The sequence below is a fragment of the Nyctereutes procyonoides genome, unplaced genomic scaffold, assembly GCF_905146905.1.
Source record: "Nyctereutes procyonoides isolate TBG_1078 unplaced genomic scaffold, NYPRO_anot_genome, whole genome shotgun sequence".
Lineage (NCBI taxonomy): Eukaryota > Metazoa > Chordata > Mammalia > Carnivora > Canidae > Nyctereutes > Nyctereutes procyonoides.
Window position 1 is genome coordinate 51,689,488 of NW_026575126.1, and position 21,129 is coordinate 51,710,616.

Sequence of the window (21,129 nt, forward strand, 5' to 3'; positions counted from 1 at the left end):
GGGGCAGGATGGCTTCCCTCTACGCTGGCAATTGGTAGTGGTGGGTAGAACCCAGACAGGCCCTGGCACAAGGTGGTTGTAACTCGATGGACTGAGCTGGGAGGATGTACTGGGGGACAGGGAATGCTGTAGGAGAGGCCATGTATCAGGCAGTCGATGAACAGAGAATACAGTACCCCTGAGCATAACTAGGTTGGATGGCTGTTGCTACAAGGCTTTGATGCTCTACAGAAGGATACTCATCAGCCAAGGACAAGTAACAGACCCTTGCTCTAGAAGTGAAAGCCAAGAAACCTCTTTGGTTGCAGACAAAGAAGCTGGCAGGAGGGCAGATCAAGCCCAGGACTCAGAGGGATCGAACTTCAAAGGCAGTTAAGCTCCCAAGCAAGGCTATGATCAAGGCTTGACTATGGTCAAGGGCTCTAGTTGGGACCCTGACCCATGGGATGAGGTCATCTGGGTGGTACCCCCAAAGATGTTTCCATTTTGGGGGCCATTGTGAATAATGCTACTATGACCCTTCACCTTCGAATACCTGTCTTCAATACCATTGGGTATATATCCAGCATTGGAATTGCTGGGTCATATGGTAATTCTATGTTCAACTTTTTGAGGAACCACCATGTTGTTTTCCAGGATGGCTTCACCGTTTTATTCTTCCACTGGCAATGTATAGATTCGTTAATATTTTTGTTTTTCTTTGGGGAACCACCCACCTCTTTAGGCCCACGTGGTTCAGATGGTATTGACTCCCACCCAACCCTTCCTGCCCAGAGATGTGCATCTAGGCAGGGCCTAGCCAACCAACATACACCAAAGTGGAATGTGCTGAGCCAGGCCAATGAAATTCAAGTCTGAATCTAGAACAACCTTGGACTTCTGTTTACTTGGGGTGACAAATCTGCCGCCCCTTTTTATTTATCAAGCCAGTTTATCTTGTGTATCCTGTCACTTATGACCAAGTAACCACTCTGTATCATTAAAGCTTGCTTGCTTCAAATCTCTGCCCAGGAGCTCTATCTCATCTGTGTTTCACATTATTGTTTGATCTACGTTACGTACAGCTACAAGATGGTGTTGGAGCTGGGCTCACTGCTCACTGTGAGGGGCCAAGACTGGATCAGTGAATGGTCAGAGAGGCGATCTTGCAGACAAAGGGGAACTTGTGGTTGCAGGTGTTATCATTCCAGGACCTCAGAGCTGTGATGGAGAGAAGCAGAGAATCTGGGTGAGGGTCCACCTACCACAGTAAAAGTCACCTCACTACCCCACTGGAGTAAAAGCCCTCTCCAGTGGCCTCGCATCTGCACTGGCACCCCTTTCTTGCTGATGCTTGATGAGGCTGCTGTCCAGCCTTTCTCTCTCATAAGGCTAGTCCTGACTTGCCACTGTGGATAGGGCAGGACAAACTTCACCCTGATACTAGGCCCAGCTCTGGCTCCCAGGCTCCAGCCTGGCCTCCAGGGTAGCAAGTCCCTGTTCCATACCTGCCTCTCCTGACCAGGAAAAGAAAAAGAGCACCCAGGGAGTAGCAGTTGAGTGCTTGAATCTGGACTTCAGTAAATCTTTGTTTGAAACTGCTTCACTACTTGCTGTGTGACCATGAGCAAATCACTGAATTCTCTGAGCTTCTGTTTTTTCATCTGCCAAATGAGAATATTGATAGTTTTTACTTCTCAGGGTTGGTGTGAGGAGTGATGATACCGTTAATCCTGATGGCGGCAATTGCTAATACTGCATGCAAGCCATAGTGGCCACCTTATGTGCATTAGCTTCTTTCTTCTTCACAGCAACCCTGCAAGTTAAGTAGCATTAGCTCATTTTGCAGATGAAGACATCCAGGCACCAAGAGGTGAAGGCGTTCACTTTGGGCTCCCGAGATTAATAAGGGGTGGAGCCGGGGTCCAGGCCGGCCCAGCTCTATCTCCTATAACCCCCAGATCTGCCCGGTGGGTAGGAATGTTTACTAAACCCATTTTACAGAAGGGCCCATGGGATGTCCGAGAGCACATGTAATTCCCTGCAAGGACACAGAGCTGGAGAGCAGCAGGGCTGGGGCTCGAACCCTGGTGTGTATTCTTTTCACCACTTACACCTGCGTGCTTCTGCAGCCAGGCCTCGGTTCCAATCCTCGGGAGCCTGGGCTAGGGTTGCACGTGGGTGCCCTGGTCAGCTGACACAGAAGCACCATCCTGTCCTTTGCTCCTTGTACAAGTGCCCCGCCCCTACCACTAATACCTTTTCATTCGGATCGCAGATTGCAGCCTGCATGTCAACCACGCACCGCCACGTACCGTTTAAACTGCATCTACTGTGAAGAAGGCCCCTGGCGCCCCCAGCCACCTAATTGGCCGCCCATGGCACCTCCCCAGCACCCCTGCAGGAACCCTGCTCCCTGGGGCACCCACCGCTGCTGGGCCGGTACCATATCTGCACGCAATCCTCCTCTTCGGGGTCCGCGTGGACGCCGTCATCTGGCTGGCTCCCGTCCCAGTAGCTGTAGTCATAGGAGGAGCCGTCCGTCCACTCAAACTGGCCTTCCTGGGCGGTCCCATCCCGAGTGGAGGAAGCAAGCCCACGAGAGAAAGATCTGGCATGAGAGCCAGCCCCAGCTGGGGAATGACACCCAACACCTCCCTATGGAGCAGGACAGAGGTCCTCGGTGGCTGTGAGATAGTGTCGTGCCACCACTGCCAACTGCCGCTCAGTGAAGCCTTATCAGGGGCCACGCCAGGTGCTTTCACCTCTCTGTCCTCAAGGTGGGCACCCTCATCCCCATTTCACAGGTGAGGAAACCGAGATCGGAGTGGTCTAGCCAGCCAAAGTCGTACAGCTTCATAAAGCATTAGTGCTGGCATTCGAATCCAAGACCTTACCTACTACACTTTTTTTTTTTTAATTTACCAGCAGACAGGGGTCACCCTTCATTTCTTTCCTTTTGTCCACAGAGGGTGTATTTTTCTTGCCCGACGTGGGACCGCTCTGTCCAATTACAAGAGAACGCCTGTCGGGAATTTGATTGGTGTTAAAATAAATGTGCAAATTAACTGTGGAGAGGACTACATCTTTGCAATGTTCTGGAACACAAGCCGTTTCTGCATTTATTCAAGTTCTTAGAAAAGTCTGCCCTGGAGCACTGATGATTGCGGAGGGGGCGATCACGGGCATGGCATGCGCCTCCCAGAGAGGTCAGAGCTTGTCCCAGCAGCTCTACCCACCTCTTCACCGCAATCTGACAAGGGACCTTACCTCTCCGCATCGGTTTCCGCACTGTTACCATGGGGCTCATGTCTGCCCCCAGAAAGGTCCTGGGGGACTGATGGGGTAAAGCCCACGGAGGACTTAGCTGGTACCCGGTTCCTGGTGCCCCAGCCCCGAAAATAAAATTTAAAAAAACAAGCCCCTTTACTGTACTATCATTCTTAAATGTTGTAATACAAGTTCCTTAAGCCCCAGTTGAGTGTCTTCATCATCCCATTTAATTTCATATATATTTTTTTAAAGGTTTATTTATTTACTTAAGCACTCTCTATGCCCAATGTGGGGCTTGAACTCATGACCTCAAGATTAAGAGTTGCACGCTCTTCTGACCGAGCCAGCCAGGCACCCTTATAATCCCACTTTATTTTAACATTTATTTATTTGAGATACACAGAGAGAGAGAGAGAGAGAGAGAGAGAGAGAGAGAGAGCACGCATGTGAGCATACACACACAAGTGGGGAGAGGGGCAGAGGGAGAAAGGGAATCTTCAAGTAGACCCCTCGATGAGCAGGGAGCCCAACCTGGGTCTTGATCTCACGACCCTGAGATCAGGACCTGATTCGAAACCTAGAGTCAGATGTTTAACCGACTGAGCCGCCCAACACCCCCCCAACCCACATAGTCCTATTTTAAAATTACTATTACAAATAGAAATGTGGGTTTTTTTTTTTTAAATTACAACTTCTATATAGGTTCTTGCCAGATGAACTCTATGGATTTAAAAGATAGATCTCTATTGAGTTTGGCCACTATGGTTACTTTTGCTCCTTTGACAGCAGCTCCCACCAGCCTAATGAGCTGTGATAATGTGCCAAGCACCAGGCTAAGCTCTTTTACTTTTTTACACCAAGGCATTATTATCATTGTCCCAGTTTTGTATCTGAGGAAACTGAAGCCCAGAGAGGTAAAAAAAAAAAAAAAAAAAAAAAAAAAATTGCCCCAAGTCATCTACCCACCAGTAAGCAACAGGACAGGAGCTGGAACTGGAGAACTGTGCCCCACAGTACTCTGGGGTGAGGCTGGCAGCACAGGTGCAGAAGAGAGACAGTATTCAGCTCACCCAGGACAAGTATGGGGACACAATGTCCCTGTGGAGTCTGCAGGGATATCGCCAGCTATAAGGTCTGGCGCTGGCTATCCTTTTTGGCCCAATGCCTCACCATTAACCCATCGACCCCTGCCCCACTCTGCATCCCAGACTCGCTTGTCTTTAAGGTCTTTGAATGGGTCACGAGCACTCACACTTCAGGCCTTTGGCCCATGCTATTCCCTCTACCTGCTTCTTCCTCTGGCTGACTCCTATATATCCATTAGACACCAGCTTAAACGTCTCTCAACTAGGGGGCCGGGGTAGCCATGGAAGGACACTGCTGAGAGCTCCTTTAGGAGGACCGGCTACAGGGAACATAGCTGACTGATGGCCTGAACTTGCCTCCCCCCTTGGGTCCATCCCTGCCTTCACAGAGAGACCTGGCTTCCTCCAGGCTGTGCCCAGGCCCTGTCTCAGCAAATACTCGAGGGCGCGATGGCTGCCCCATTCCTGCCGGGTGCAGCACTCCTCTAATGGCCTTCTTGCCCGAGAGACAACTCAGGCAACTCCCTACTGGCCTAACCAAATCTTTCTCAGATCATATGCTGTGATCAGAGGCTCTTCCTCTCTGGCCTTCCTTCCCCTGCTCCCCTCACAGGTCTCAGACCCACATTTCTGCCTGGACACATTCCCTGCCTCCTTTTTTTTTTTTTTTTTTTTTTTATCCTCCCAGATCTTTCCCCACAGAAATCTCTTGCACATGTAATTACACATTTGTGTATGACTTTTTGGGAACTCAAACCCAAATGGAGCCTTCTCTGACCATACTGTGTTTCCATCATATGCTCTTTTGCACCACTATATTCTAACTGGGATGTCTTGGTGTCTGATTTCTCTCTGTGTGTGGGGCATGTAGCAGTCACCTGGCATTTAGATGCCATGCGAAAGATTGGCTAAATCGAAGTGGCGTCTTGGCTGGAGCTTCCAAGAGGGCCTGATGGCCATTGCTTTCTTACCTGTCTATGATCATGAAGCCCTGTCCAGATGTCAGCTGGGATCCCAGGCACACAGCTGTTCACCAGGTCATATACAAAGACATTCTCTTCCCAGCTGCAAATGTGAGCAACGCCATTGCATGTTACTCCTTGCCTCTTTTCATAGGACAGAGTTGAAAATTGAAAGCAATCCTTGTTAACCTTCCAGGACCAACATCAATTGACGGTATGATGCAATCCTGCTCTTTCTTTAATTACATCACCCAGATGTGACTGTCTTTTCTTCTTCTTTTTTTTTTTAAGATTTTATTTATTTATTCATGAGAGACAGAGAGAGAGAGAGAGGCAGAGACTCAGGCAGAGGGAGAAGCAGGCTCCAAGCAGGGAGCCAACGTGGGACTCGATCCTGGGTCTCCAGGATCACGCCCTGGTCTGAAGGTGGCGCTAAACCGCTGAGCCACCCAGGCTGCGTGACTGTCTTTCATAGGCACCCCTGGATTGGATTCATCCTGGTTCAAAGCAGATCTCAGCACTGCGATTCATCTTAAAAATTTAAATCTGCCTCCAAAACACAAGTGAACAAGCTGGAGTATATTGACAATATCGTGAAGAGACAAAGAGGTTTATACTACATTATGCACATGAAATAATTTAAGACAAATCTCCACTAGACATTTTTGTTTTCTCTCAAAAGCCCTCCTTATGCAGCAAGTCTTTACTTATCATACTAATTTTTTTTCTCACATTCCATCTCCAAAATCTTTTGCTTTCCTGGAAAATTCAGCCCTGGGCTTGAACTTAGCAGAGCCCACTCAGCAAAACCAAAGCTCTACAGTTAACAGTCCACTCTCCTTACAAAGTGTCTTTTCAGGCTGCTATATCAAATGCCATCGACTAGATGGCTTTCCAACAACAGAACTCTATTTCTCCAGAACAGTTCTGGGGGCAAAAATCCAAGGTCAGGGTGTCAGCATGGTCAGGTGAGGGCCGTCTTCTGGGTCACAGACTTCTCACTGTATCCTCACATGTAGGAAGGGGTTAGGGGAGCGCTGTGGGGTCTCTTGCATGAGGGCACTAATCCCATTCCTGAGGGCTTCACCCTCATGGCATAAGCACCTCCCAAAGGTCCCACCTCCTAATATGATCACACTGGGTGTTAGGATTTCAACATATGAACTTGGGGGGGGGGCGGACACAAATATTCAAACCGTAGCAGAAGGCATTGGGGTCTTTTGGGGGATTCTCACCTCCTATTGCAAAGAGCTTATAAAATAATTCACCTAACAAAAGAAATCAGTGGAGGACACTGAAGGCAGTCTGCTGCCAAAGATAACAAAGAAATAGAGATGGATGGATGGAGAGATAGACATAGAGATTTTCATTTGATCATTAAAATGTTTTCTGCGCACTGTGCTTGTTTTGCACCCATGAACTCAGTGAATCCTCGCATCAAACTGGCACTCGGGCACAGAAATTATACTACTGGTTGCTGACTCCACAGCCATGTCTAATCCCTTTGCCTGTTGCCTGCAGAAGTTAGGCAAGCTAGATTTCACTTTCCAGCCTCCTTTAGAGCTAACGCTGGCCATAAAACCCAGTTTGGCCGATTGGATGTGAGGGAAAGTTTGTAAGGGACACTTTGGACATACTCTCCTTCGTGATAAACAGACACAGGCATCTGGAAAGGGCCCAGCTTCCACCACTGCCTTTCCTTGTTGGGTTGTAGTCATGTGGGCACATGGTACATGGGGTTGCTGCAGGAAGACCGTGGAGGGCGATGATGGCTTACCCAGTGCTCTGACATCAGCGAGCCTGGGAAATGCCATTGGCCAAGGTCAGGAGGGTGGACAAAGCAAGTGAAAGCACATGGCTGAACAAAAGCCACACCGCACTCACAGGGTTCCCAGACCCAGAGGCACAGATCCCACTGGACAGGGGATTCCCAGTTTTGGCTTCCACCTGGCATTATAAGGTAAAGTTTGGTGTGATGAGGAAGTTATTATAAGGTAGTAATTATCAGCCTCGGACCTAACACCTAGCGAACAACTCACTTCAAAACAGGACTATGTGGACGGACCCTCTATGTTGCCACAAAGTATATCTGCTCTCATTGGCTTCATTGGAATGGCCACCCTCCAAAGGCTGCCATCTTGTCGAAAATGCCCACCATTGGATCGCCTTTGTCTTGAGCCATTGGTAGCAAATCAAAGCACCCACGTTTATTCTCCTTAATTTTGTGTTTGTGGAAGAAATTACTACTGCATTCCAGAAGCACTTGGACCCCTGGCCCTCAGCATCTTTCCTGACATGGTTCTCCAGGCAGTCACGTTCAGGGAGTTGCTTAGCAAATACTGTTATAAACTAAATCTTAGGGTCCCTCTCAAATTCATATGTTGAAACCTAACCCCCGATGTGATGGTATTAGGAGGTGGGGACTTTGAGAGGTGATTGGATCGTGAGGGTGGAGCCCTCAGGAGTGAGACGAGGGGCCTGAAGAAAGAGATGCCGGAGAGCGCTGTCACCCCTTCCACCCTGTGAGGAGGCAGCATGAAGATGGCCCATTTGTGGACCTCAGAGCGAGCTCTCACCAAGAACCCAGCTGTGCTGGCACCCTGATTTTAAACTTCCAGCCCCTGGAACTGGGAGAAATAAATTTCTGTTGTTTATCAGCCCCCCTGTCTGTAGTATTGTTGTAACAGCAGCCTGAATTGGAGGAAAGGGAGGGAAAAGAGGGTGAGCGAGGCAGGGCTTGCGTGCCCTCGCAAAGATGAGCTGACATGGGACCACTAAGTAAGAACTGACGCCCTGAGATGTCTAGGATTCTAACAAATGAAATCATTAACAGCTCCTACTATTGAGCACTCAGTCGAGCTAACCATGGGAGAGCTTCACATGCTTGGTCTCCTTGGTCAGATGGTGTGAGGAGGACGAGGCGGAGCTAGGACTAGTCCAGGACTGTCTGACTCTAGTGCCCTTAGTGTATATAACATCTCCTCCCATGGGCTTCTCCAACTGGAACATCTGATGTTCCCATTCCTTAAGCTTCCTAAATTCTTCAAGGTCCTGGATCCAGTACCAGCTCTTCCAGGAAGTCTCCTGTGAGCACCCGTAACCGCTCCTGGACCACCCGGAGCACACGTTTCTGACCTCCCAGGGGCAGGCTGGTTGGTTTAGTTCTCTATTTCTCATGGTCGGTCTCTCCAAATGGGCCACAAGGACCACACAGACCAATAGCAAGTCTTACATCTATTTGACATTTCCTCTCATGCCATCAGCAGGCTCCATTCAATATCAATGTTCCAAGAGTGTGTGTTCTGACATGTGAATGATCCAATTTCTGGGGACAAAGTGTTTTTCAGCCCAATGGGTCTTTGGCCTTGGTCCTACCCAGCTGGGCAAGTGCTGGAATCCCCAAATGCCTCCCTCATTCACCGTGTGGCTACACTGACGGCCGAACATACGTTTTGAGGAGTCATCTGGTGGAGTGGCTGTCCAGTCACTTTTAGTGATTTTTGCCCTCTTTGTTCAACAACACCTGCTTGGGAAACTATTTCAATATTTTATTGCATTTCCCCCATATCTGGTCAAAATAACTGGAACAGAGAGAAGCCCAAGTTGCTACCGTAAGTATCCAGGAGCACGGATTAGATGAACTTAATTCAATCGAACAAAGATGGAAATTATTAGGTAAGCAGAAAGTATGAGGATCTGAAGCTTCAATCAGATGCTCCACGGACATAAGCTGATTGTGTGTTTAATTATGAAAGAAAAAAAATTTAAAAACCATGGAGAAAACACCAGAAATACAGAATCGGGTTGTGTCTCAGAGACAAGATATAATTAGGGATTTTACAATGGTGTCTGGCTTTCTGCAAACTGAATTCCATGTATAATAGCTGAATGAATTGTTCAGGTTTAACTTTCCTACGTGTTTGCAAGAAAGTTTTATATGGCCAAATGGAAAACAACCTGTAAAGGAGAAGGAAGGGAGAGAATGTTAGTATGAGAAAGGCAAGGAGGGCAGCCCCAGTGGCTCGGTGGTTTAGTGCTGCCTTTGGCCTGGGGTGTGATCCTGGAGACCCAGGATCGAGTCCCGCATCAGGCTCCCTGCATGGAGCCTGCTTCTCCCTCTGCCTGTGTCTCTGCCTCTTTCTCTCTGTGTCTGCAATGAATAAATAAATAAAATCTTTAAAAAAAAAAAAAAGAGAGAGAAAGGCAAGGAGGGGCACTGGCAGTTGAGAAGACAGGAAGAAGGTAAGTTGAGGCAGAAAAGAGCAGGAATTGGGTCAGGGGTTGCCAGAAGCATCCAGATTTGCCTGGAACCCTTTCTGGTGCCTGGCTAACCAAGGTTAAGGTTATAAGCACCATGAGCATGGTGAGCTGCCCTTCCTGTGGGCTGGCTAGAGGGAAACCTTCATTTGGGTTTTTGGTTTGTTTGTTTTTTTAAGAAAGAGAGTGCTCTGGGGTGGAGGGGCGGAGGAAGAGGGAGACACAGAATCTCAAGCAGGCTCCATGCTGACATGGGACTTGAACCCATGACCCTGAGATCAAGACCTGAGCTGAAATCAAGAGTTGGACACTTAACCGACTGAGCCACCCAGGTGCCCCTGAAATCGTTTTAGAATTTACTTTTTATCACATGTATTTCATTTTCCTCCATAGTCTCGTAATTTTTTAAAGAAAGATTTTATTTATTTATCTGAGAGAAAGAGATAGAGCATGGGGGGAGGAGTGGGAGAAGCAGACACCCCATTGAGTAGGGAGCCCAATGCAGGGCTGGATCCCAGGACCCCGGGATCCTGACCTGAGCTGAAGGCAGGTGCTCAACTGACTGAGCCCCTGAGGCACCCCCAGGATCGAAATTTTCGAGAGCTTCTTTGACTCATCCTTGTAAGTGCCAGTCCTGTACTCTGTTCTATATCACAGAGGATTTGCCCTGAAGACCACTTTTCCCAGGTTTTCTTGTCAGCTGCCCGGCAAGTAGTTGGAGGCATGGATAAGGGTGGGAGGGAGAGAGAAACCAGGGTATGTGTCTCCCTCTCTGCCTTGGGAGTCGCTGGCAAGGGCTGCCTCACCTGGGTGGCTCCAGCTCTCCTAAGACTAGTTTGCCCTGGGGCACCTGGTTGGCTCAATCAGTTAAGCATGTGTGCCTTCAGCTCAGGTCATGATCTTGGGGTCTTGGGATTGAGTCCCACCTTGGTATCCCAGCTCAGCAGGGAGCCTGCTTCTCCCTCTCCCCCCTGCTCCTGCTCTCTCAATCTCTCTCTCTCTCTGACTCTCTCAAATAAATAAATACAATCTTAAAAAAAGAAAAAGAAGAAAAAAGACTAGTTTGCCCTCCCCTTAGAGGTGGGATTGGCTTCCCTCCTTCCTGCCGTTGTGAATCTCTGGTCTGCCTCACTGCTGCCTCTTTCAGTTCTTAGATTCCATCACTCATGCGTGCTAAATTCTCTGTTTTTCATATTTGTAGTGGTTCCTCTTCTCCTGAAGATCTGACTGCCTCCCTATATTCTTGAGCACCCCTGAGATTACAGGGGTAGCTCTCCATATCTGTTGGATGAAACCATGGGGGATTTGCTTAAAAATTAAGATACCTGACCCCTTCTCTGTTTTTAACAAAATTCGGTGACTCTAAAGCATAAAGCACCAACTGTCTTTCTGAGATTCTTGAGAAACAGAAGCAGGGTTGTGAAGCTGTGGTTTGGGGTACCATTGGAACGTAGCACTCTTGGCTTCAAGGAACCCACAGGTAGGTGAGGACGTCTAATGTGAAAACAGGTCATAATGGGGTGATGAAAGAAAGTGCTCTGGGAGAGGTGGGCAATGAGTGCAATTAGGATGCCAGAGTTGGGGTGACTTTGGTGAAGAGATGAGCCTTGAAGGCTGAGGAGGTATTTACTGGGGACTGGCAATTCCCAGCAGAGGGAACAGAATATGCAAAAGTATGGAAGAGTAAAAGGGCTGGACCAGACTGGAGAATTTGGAGATGGTCAGTATGACTGGGACTTATAAGGGAGACACAGAGGAATGTGGAAGGAGGCCTCGGTGGGTGGGCTACGGAATTTGGCTGTTCAGGTTCAAATCCCAGCTCCACCACTTTATAGGTAGGTAACTTTGAGCAAGTCACCGTCTTGGAGGATCACATTCCGTGTCTGTACAATGAAGATCCCTACCTAATATGGTTTGAGAGAGAGCTTCAACATGATGATGTCTATAAACACCTAACAAATAAATGTCAGTTATCATTCATCATATCATATTCTTTGCATGTATTTATGTGAGTTTTTCACAGGGTCAAGCCCCCCTGTGCCGTAGTGCGGGCCACAGCACAAAATCAGCGCTTATGAAGATGGATCCTGCAGTATGCCATTTGCTACCCAAGCTAAATGCTTTGCCTTCTACTGTTCCAATGAGAATTCAGGCTAGATCAAATTAGCTAGAATTACCAAAGAGAAACACCAGTGAGAAATGCATTTCTCACTCCCCTTTCCAAAGGGGGTGCTCAGTCGGGCTGTGGGGGACAGACGTCCACTCACCTGTGGATGGAGGCCAGTTTGGCAGACTTCCTGCCGATGGAGAACTCAGAACAGTAGAAGTCAGCCTCAGCCCAAGTCTTATTGAGAGGGAAAAATCTGTAGCAGTGGCCTTTGAACTCCATCCAGAACAGGGGGCAGAGGGAAGCCCGGGGCAGCTCCGGCATGACTGTAGGCAGAAAGAACACAGACTGGCGGGAGGGTTGGCAGTGTGCAAACAAGGTTTGCAAACAGCTTCTGACACCTTTTCAAGAATGAAAATAAAACATGGCCCATTATGATAAGTCAAATTCCATGCCTGAGGTCCAAAGAACACAAGCATACCCAAAATTTACCAAATGACAAAAGTAATATATGCTCATGATAGAACACCTGGAAAATGTTACTGCTCTAGTGTATTTTTCTTCATGTCCTGCTTGAATGCAGTGATTTGTAAAAATTCAATTATTATATTGTACTCTACATACCTGTCAGTATTCTGAATCCCAAAAGTAAGAATATATTTCCCCCATGTCATTATATAAATTTTTTGTAAACATTGTTTTTAAATAGCTCTTGAATACCCCACTGAATGCCCCCCCCCAAGAGTTTATTTAATCATCCCCCTAATTTGTGGATAATCAGACTGGTTCCCCTCTTTAAAAACAATTACACCGAATGCTGAGACGAACAGCCCTTGTGCATCAAGCTTTTTCAGCATTTCTGGTGATTTTCTGAGGAGGGATTGATACAATTTAAGGCTTTGATACAATTTGCTAAATTGCCTCCTGAAAGCAATTTATACTCCCCAGTAATGCCTGAGAGTGCCCACCTCACAGGGTCCTTGCCAGCGCTCCATGTTATCACTTTCATGGCAATCTTTGCAAATTTTATAAGCAAAAAATACTATCTTGTTTCAATTTGCAATTCTGGGCTCTCTGGTGAAGGCAGAGATTTTTCCAGGTGTTTATTGACAAACGACAGCTCATCAAACTATTTCTATCTGGAGCCCATCAAACCACTGGGGTTCAAGATGTGTTCCTAATTCTGAAAAAAGCACACGAGGGAAAACCCATGATTGGGGCAATAAAGTTTTCCCAAGTGTTGGCCTCCCTTGAAGGCCTCTTAGGAGATACTCTTTTTGGAAACCACAACTCAAGATGACTCGTTAGGGGTTGGAGGGCATGCCTAGAACCTTCCTTGAACAACGTGAGGTGGCTCATCCGTGGCAGTGGGCAATGGTGAAATCTGTTGCACTGGGATCTGGGGGCCCGAGTCCCAGCCACCAGCTCTGCCTGACGTGTCTTGTGACAATGGCACATTTCCTCCCTTCTCAGCTGTCAAACTGGCTGGTCTTTGGGGTCCCTTTTGCAGTCACCTAAGGATGTGGGGTCTTCGCCTTTCAAGCCACTGTAACAGCTGGCTGAGCTCCTGAATAATTAAGTAGTGGACAACAATTATGGAGCATTTGTGATGTGCCAAACACATACAGGGAAACTGAGGCTTAGGTTAGGTGACTTGCCCAAGGTCATCCTGCAGATAGGGATTTGAACTCAGCCTCCTGACAACAAAGTCTTGATCTGAAAGTCCGCAGGATGCTTCACCATGGGCAATTAACAGGGCTGAGAATGGATGACAGTTTTTAGTATCTACTTCAAGAGGTGGCCAGATAAATTCGCAGAATGCATGGCATATATGGATTGCCCTGTGATAGTATGATTATTAATGATAAGCTCAGGTTTCACAACCAGGGTTAATGGGGCTTCCTGAATCCCCTGAAATTAAATGCAAAATCAAAAGTGCATGTGTGCGCGTGTGCTCATGCTTCTACCTCTGTGCATTTATTTGGGGGAAAGAAAGAGTCAGTTGTTTTAATCAAGGGGGCTATGCTAAGTGCTTCCCATCACCACCAGAGCCACTGGCCTTTCTCATTTGACCAGAACAGGCCCGTCCCCCATCCCAGGCAGCTGTGTCAGTCCTGGCTACGTCCCCTTACAGTGCTGGGTGTTGCTGAGCTCTTTGTGGGGACTTTGTGGCACTAACCTTTTATCCAGTAGAGAGACAGCAATAATCAAATGAAAGGGGCTGGAAGGAGGAAGCAAAGGCCCAAGCTCCCCTCTCCCTGAGGCCCAAGGGCTTCTCGTGGGCCCTAAAATCTGGTGGATATTTTTAATCAAGTCTCCCCAGGGGAAAACAAGCTCCCTCCTCCACACTGCCAGTTCCTTTGACTTTTTCCACCGAACAAACGGTGGTTATGGATGCCTGGAGTGAAGCACACCAGAAAATGGGGCTGTGACAGGTCACTACTCAATTACTCCCTTTCCATCCGGGCAGGCAAAGGCCTTTAATTAGCAGAGTCTGGGAGGCAAACAGGCATGAGTGTGCCCTGGGACGATAAGGAACTCCACCCTGCCTGGTATCCCTGTACCCCCTTTGCCTCTGGGATTTGTGAAACGGAGAACAGAAGGATCCCAGAGGTCTCTCATCAGCCTGAACCCCAAAGTAGCCTGCACTAATCCGGGTCTCCCTCCTGAAGGGATCTCTCTAGGTTTATGGCTTTTACAGATAAGGATGGCAATGTGATAAACAGGACCAACACTGCTCAGCTTTCTTCTGACTCAGACATTGTGTCAAGCTCTTTGTACCCACTGATTCATGTAGTGCCCACACATCCTACAAGGTAGGTACCACAATCACTCCCACTTTACAGAGGAAGAAACCAAACGACAGAGAGATTGAATAACTTGCCCAAGATCACACAGCTCCTTTTTTTTTTTTTTTTGATCACACAGCTCCTAAGGGGCAGAGGTGGTTTTTACAGCCAGGCTGTGTGGCTCCAGATCTAATTTAGGGATTCCTGCTCCATTTTTTCTTCTTTTTAAAAAGATTTTATTTATTTATTTATTTGAAAGAGAGAGAGAGCATGAGCAGGAGGAGGGGAGAGGGGTAGAGGGATGATAACCTGAGCAGAAGGCAGAAGGCAGATGCCTAACCGACTGAGTCACCCAGGGTTTCCTGCTGCATTTAAGCCCATTTCCTTTTGTCTCAATCTTGATGGTCTGGTCCTTCATTCATTCATTCTCTTTTTTATTCAACAATTCCTGTTTGAGCACCTACCTGGGCTCAGGCAGCTAGTTGACTACATGCTGGAGATATGGTGACTTCTGAACTCTTGGGTCTTACAGTCTAATGGAGATTGACATTAAGAAAAATTAGCACAGGGCTGTCTGGGTAGCTTGTTGGTTAAGTGTCTGCCTTCAGCTCAGGTCATGATCTTGGGGTCCTGGGATCGAGCTCCATGTCATGTTGGGCTCCCTGCTCAGCAGGGAGTCTGCTTCTTCCTTTCCTTCTGCCTGCTGCTCCCCCTGCTTGTCCTCTCTCTGTCTTTCTCTCTGTCAAATAAATAAATAAAATCTTAAAAAAAAAAAACCAAAAGGAAAAAGAAGTAGAGATATAAAATGTCATTAATATGTCATTTATGGATGTGTGTCCTGCGAGCAAAAACTTGAGGGAGCAGCCCCCTAATTATTGTGGAAGCTGGTCGTTTGTTTGCCCCCTTTTCCTCCCTAGTTGAACTGGGGGCTGCCACAACCCTCTCTTCATGGAGCCTGTGGGTGATTACGACAGGGCACCAGAGTCCCCTTTCCAGATGGGGGAATTTCAGGGAGTTGTCACAGGAGCACCTAAAAGGGGCATAGATGGATTTGGAGATCTGGGAGTCCTCCTGGAGGGGATGATGTGTCATCTGAGACCTGAAAGATAGGAGTCAGAGAAAATGTTTCAGGTGCTCGGACACAGGAGGTGCAAAGGCCGGAGGTATGAGAGAATGGAACCTTTGGAGAACATTTGCAAATGGCTTAGCCTTGCTGGGAATCTGAGGAGGGTGGGAAGGCAAGAGATGAGGCCAGAGGTGACAGAGGGAGGGTGGAGGGATAGAGAGGGGAAGGGATGCACAAAGGAGCTTGTTGCTCTGGAAACCAGGAGGCCAAACTGCAAGGTCTTTTACTTCAATTAGCAGCACTAAAGGCCACCAAGGTCTCTCAGCTGGGGTGGGAGTCAAAGTCTTTAGGAGCTCTGAGCTTATGAAGAAAAAAGCACACACCAGTGTAGTTCAGGGCTCATTTTTTTCCCCCTCTCTCTCTTTTTAAAAGAATAAATTGTCACCTTCCCACTCAATCTGGCTGCTCGCTCCCCTGGCCCCAATCCAGCCGCCTACAAATGCACTACCCTGCCGCCTCCTGCCCAGATCAGCCTTGAGAGCCGGCCAGGAGAGGAGGTGAGGAAGGCTCTGGGGTCCACATCCCAGCCCCCACCCCATTCCCACGACAGGGGCCCAGATCCCAGGAGACAGGAGGAAGTGCTTAACCTTCCTGGAAGGTGGCCCCTGGGAGGGCTCTGTTGCCCTCACCGCCTTTGCTTCCTGCTGCCTCCCTGACTACACGTCCCACTATCAGGCCGGCCTCCTCACCCTGAGGCCTGGCTCTGGTTGCCAGAACCGGGGGTCCTGGGCCTCTCATGCCTAAGCTTTGCTTTCCCTTCTCTGGGTCACCCTTGTGGCCACATGATACAGAGGAAAAAAGCACTGGGTGACTTCTTGTATTGTCCAAAGAGTGGCCATTCATTCGGTGGTGAGTATGTAACTGCTGAGACCAGCCTAGGAGGGCACCAGTATCCCCATTTCACAGCTGAGGAAACTGAGTCTCAGAGAGGTTAAGTTACTTACTCCCACAGCTGGCAAGTGGTGCTATCAGGGTGAGCTCAGAAATCCTTAAACAAAGGGTGCCTGGGTGGCTCAGTCAGTTAAGAGTCTGCCTTTGGCTCAGGTCAGGATCCCAGGGTTCTGGGATCAGGCTCTGCATCCAGCTCCCCGCTCAGCAGGAAGTCTGCTCCTCCTCCTCCTCTCCCCTCCCCTCCTCTCCCCTCCCGTCTCCCCCTCCTCTCGCTCTCTCTCAAATAAATAAATAAATCTTAAAAAAAAAAAAAAGAGAAAGAAATTCCTAAACACTAAGCACTTCCAGAAAACATCTTTTTTCTGCCCTTGGTTTTCTCATTTGCAAGACAGATATATTAAACACCAAATTTAACAGTGTCATGGACTGAATGCTTATGTCTCTCCCTCTTCAAATTCATATGTTGAAGCCCTAATTCCATGTCTTTGGAAGTGGGGCGTTTGGGAGGTGAGTCGAGTTAGATGGGGTCATGGGGGGGCACCCATGATAGGATAGGTGCTCCTATAAGAAGAGAAAGAGGGGCCTCTGGGTGGCTCAGTTGGTTGAGCATCTGCCTTCAGCTCAGGTCATGATCCCAGAGTCCCAGAGTTGAGTCCCAGGTTCAAGTCCCAGGGTGGAGTGCCTGAGTTCCAAGTCTGGCTCCCTGCTCCGTGGGGAGCCAGCTTCTCCCTCTGCCCCTCCCCCTGCTCTCTCTCTCTCAAATAAATAAATAAAATATTTTTTTAAAAAGAAGAGAAAGGAGAGAGACCAGAGTACCCCCCGCACCCCCATGCACCCCCGCCCTGCCACCGCCACCTCTCTCTATGCCAGGTGAGGACACAGCACGGTGGCCATCCGAGGGCCGAGTACTCACCAGGAGCCAAGTTGCTCAGGATCTTCATTTTGGACCTCCCAGGCTCCAGAACTGTGAGAGATAAATTCCTACTGTTCAGGCCTCCCAGTCTATGGTATTTTCACTATACATTATAGCAGCCTGAGCCAACTAAGACCAAAAAAGTGAATCAAGCAAATAATTCAATGTCTCCTGGGTTCCTATTCAGCTTTGAGGTCTGTGGCCTCACAGTCTCACCGCCTGGGGAGAGGAACCAGGGCCAAGGCCACAAGTCATTCTACCCTAAGACGCGTTCCAGGGATATGCAAACTCCTTGTGCCCATAGAGGAGGCCTGGGGAGTGGGTCAGTGTCCGCGGGGCACTCTGGGATCTGGATCTATGATCCAGGCCCCAGGGTGTATTCTAGAAAGTGGGGACATCAGGTTGCTCAGACCTCTATGCTCCAGCTTGGACTCTCGAGTCCAGCGGCCCCCGTTGGACACTCAGCAATCCGTGCCTCTGTTTTCTCATCTCTAAAATGGACACGATGATGATGCCTACTTCACAGGGCAGCCACGGCCCCGGCTCGTGGTGGGCATTCCAGAAAGCACTGGATATTACTAGAGCAGAGACAGCCTGGGCCCCGGAACCTGCCTGCAGCAGGGAGTGCAATGCCAGCTTCCTGGAGGGAAGGACAGGCCTGATGCCTCGCCTACCCCCGAAGTCCTGCAGAAGCAGCCCCCCCACCTCCATCCCCACCCTGGCTTCAAACGCGCCTTGCCGAGCCAGGCACGGAAACTTGACGGTAATGGTTGAAGAGCCCTAATAACAAATATTTATGCCGCTTTTACGACATGCCAGGCTCTCTTCTAAAGCGCTCTACACTCATTAATCCACTTGAACAATGTGATCGAAGCCAGGTTTGGAGGAAAGGGTTTGGGAAAAGGCTGTAGTCTGGCTAAACCCTCCCAAGTCTCTCAGAAGCATCTAAAGGGATTTCTTTCCAAAGCAAATCCAGAAGTATGGCTGAGTCGCACTAGGTGCATGTATTTGCATGTTCATGGAAAGTCGGGAGCCATGGGATGAGTGATGAAATGACTGATGCTCTGTCCTGCTTTGCACAGAAAGGCTGAGATCCGGGGAGGAAGACGACTAGGCCCATTCTCGGTAAGGAGGGCTCCTGGCTGTGCACTCACCTTTGTGGTTGGCAAAGGCCCACCATGACCCTAGGGAAGCCCTCCCTGGTCCACATCAACGTGCACACTCTTGCTCACTCTCTCTCTCTCACACACACACACACATGCTTACACTCACACACTCCCTTCTGGGTTGAAGTCACTTTCATCTAGAAGATCTGTTGCTCTGGCTCCAACTAGGCTTTCTGCTGGGGTGGGAACCTGGAGAGCAAGAGAACCACCACTTGGACGGAGGATGACCTTGGCAGGGTCACTGGCCTCCGCAGGCCTCAGTTTCTACAACTGTAACATGGGAGGGGTGGGCTGACCAGAATTCCAAGCTGTGTCTCCTGACCATTTCTATCACATCACCAACAGCTGCAGCAGCAGAAGAGCTGGCAGTAATAACTCATGTGCTAAGCACTTCCTCTGCAGGATCTCACTGAAGATCCCCAAAACATTTAGTAGGTGCCATTATGATCCCCAGTTTCCAGGGGAGGAAACCTGATGCTCAGAAAGAGGTGTCACAGGAACAGTCTAGTGAGAGAGACTTCCCACGTGTTCTACTTGCAGACTCAGCCTCTCGCCCTTCCCACACACCCTGGATGGAAAGGCAAGGCTGTGGGATATACGAGGCAGACCTCAAGGATATTTTGTCCACCTTCTCCCCTGCTCGCCCATTGCATGGATGAGGAGACTGAGGCCCAACAGCAAGGATGCAGAGTCACTGTGAGGGACTGAATTTCTGTGTCTCCTCTTACCTACTTCATATGCTGGAGTGTTAACCCCCCATGTGATGGTGTTTGGAAGGGGGGTCTTTGGAGGGTAATTAGGGTTAGATGAGGTCATGGGGAGGCCGCCATAATGGGATTAGTGTCCTTATAGGAAGAGGAAGAGAGGCCAGAGTGTGCACATGCCCTTTCTCTCTCTGCCATGTGAGTACACAAGGAAGGTGGCCATCAGCAAACGAGCAAGAGAGCCCTCACCAGGGCACAGAATCAAGCAGCACCTCGACTTCCCAGCCTCTGAACTGTGAGAAATGACTTCCTGTTGTCAAAGCCACCCAGTCTGTTGGACTTAGTGATGGCAGCCCGAGCGAAGACAGACACTCAGAGAGTTTGTGACAGAAGCTGAGCCCCTAACGCTTGCCCAAATGGACAAAGACCACCACTCACCTGCCACCATCAGGGAAGGATGCCCAGGTACATCTGAATTTCAGACAACAGATCATTTTAAGCTTATGTCCCCGGCAATATTTGAGACATGCTTATACTAAAAGATGATTGTTTATCTGAAATTCAGATGTACCCAGGCATCAGGTATTTTACCTGGCACCTCTATCACCCCACTGTTTAAATTCACCCCAGCGCAGTAACAGCCCAGGAATGGGGTCTTATGGGACTCTTATGAGTATTTCATTATTAGATGCGCTTTAATGGGGATCCAAATAGTATCCCTGTCATAGACTTATTGTGGAGGTTAAATAAATCAAATCCATATACAAGGAGATCCCTGGGTGGCTCAGCAGTTTAGCACCACCTTCAGCCCAGGGTGTGATCCTGGGGTCCCGAGATCGAGTCCTGCATCGGGCTCCCTGCATGGAGCCTGCTTCTCCCTCTGCCTGTGTCTCTGCCTCTCTTTCTCTCTCTCTCTGTCTGTGTGTCTCTCATGAGTAAATAAATAAAATCTTTAAAAACAAAAACCAAAAAACAAATCCATATACAAAAAGTGCTTAAAACAATGCCTGGCACCTAGTGAGGGCTATGTAAATCCCAATTGGTTATAGGTATTCTTATTATTTTAGATATTTTAAACAATGTTTGGGAAGAACCCACAGGGTGGAGGTGACAGGCAAGATCCTCAGTCCAGAGCAGACTGAAGGATTCACGAATCTTCCCACCCAGACGGGTCCCTCAGAGTGAGCACCCGGGTCTCCATATGGCAAAGAGGAAGAAAGTGAACTCATTTGAAGCCCTGAGTCTTTCAAGTGGGACCGTGGGGGGCGGGGGGGGGGGTGGGCACATGCCAGAGGCTGACAAGTCCTATTTGCAGGGGATACAGAAAACCCACAGAAGTGGGCCACGGAGCAGTGACCTCCAGGGAGGCCATGAGAGGGACAGCTGCATCCCCTTGCATGCCCAGCCTGTGGTGGCCCAGCAGCAGGTCTGAAAGGTCCCTGGGAACAGCTGTCACAGCCAGGGTGGGGGTGGGGGGTACCCAGATCCAAATCCCTACCCGAAATACCCTTTTCAGACCTTCCTGTGGTGCCAAGCTCCAAGCCTGAAGCCCTTCCCCACTTTATCTTCCTCCCTGTGCAGAGTAGCCCCAAAGGGTGCCACTCTGACCTCCATTTTCCCAAGGAAGCTGAGCTCAGAGAGGTTAAGACATTTGGGTGAAGTCACACAGTTTTTAAGATGCAAAACTAGGATTTAAAATCAGGACTCTCGGGGCGCCTGGGTGGCTCAATCAGTTAAGCGTCTGCCTTCACCTTGGTCATGATCCCAGGGTCCTGGGATCGAGCTCCATGTGGGGCTCCCTACTCCACAGGGAATCTGCTTCTCCCTCTCCCTCTGCCCTTCCCCCTGCTGTGCACTCTCTTTCTCTCAAATAAATA

General features: G+C 48.9%; 1 protein-coding gene across 2 annotated transcripts in view; it reads right to left on the reverse strand.

Moving 5' to 3' along the window:
- Positions 1-883: 883 nt before the first annotated feature.
- SYT17 (synaptotagmin 17) overlaps positions 884-21,129 on the reverse strand; it is a 104,132-nt gene continuing 83,886 nt past the window's right edge. Inside the window, exons 8-12 of one of the 2 annotated variants that reach the window (XM_055340165.1) lie at positions 17,383-17,433; positions 11,824-11,989; positions 5,309-5,402; positions 2,409-2,541; positions 884-1,200 (exon numbers count right to left, since the gene is read on the reverse strand). In XM_055340165.1, the coding sequence (XP_055196140.1) occupies positions 1,121-1,200; positions 2,409-2,541; positions 5,309-5,402; positions 11,824-11,989; positions 17,383-17,433 (524 nt within the window). In that variant the 3' untranslated portion in view covers positions 884-1,120. The remainder of the gene's footprint in view (positions 1,201-2,408; positions 2,542-5,308; positions 5,403-11,823; positions 11,990-17,382; positions 17,434-21,129) is intronic. The other variant, XM_055340164.1, reaches the window with a different exon arrangement.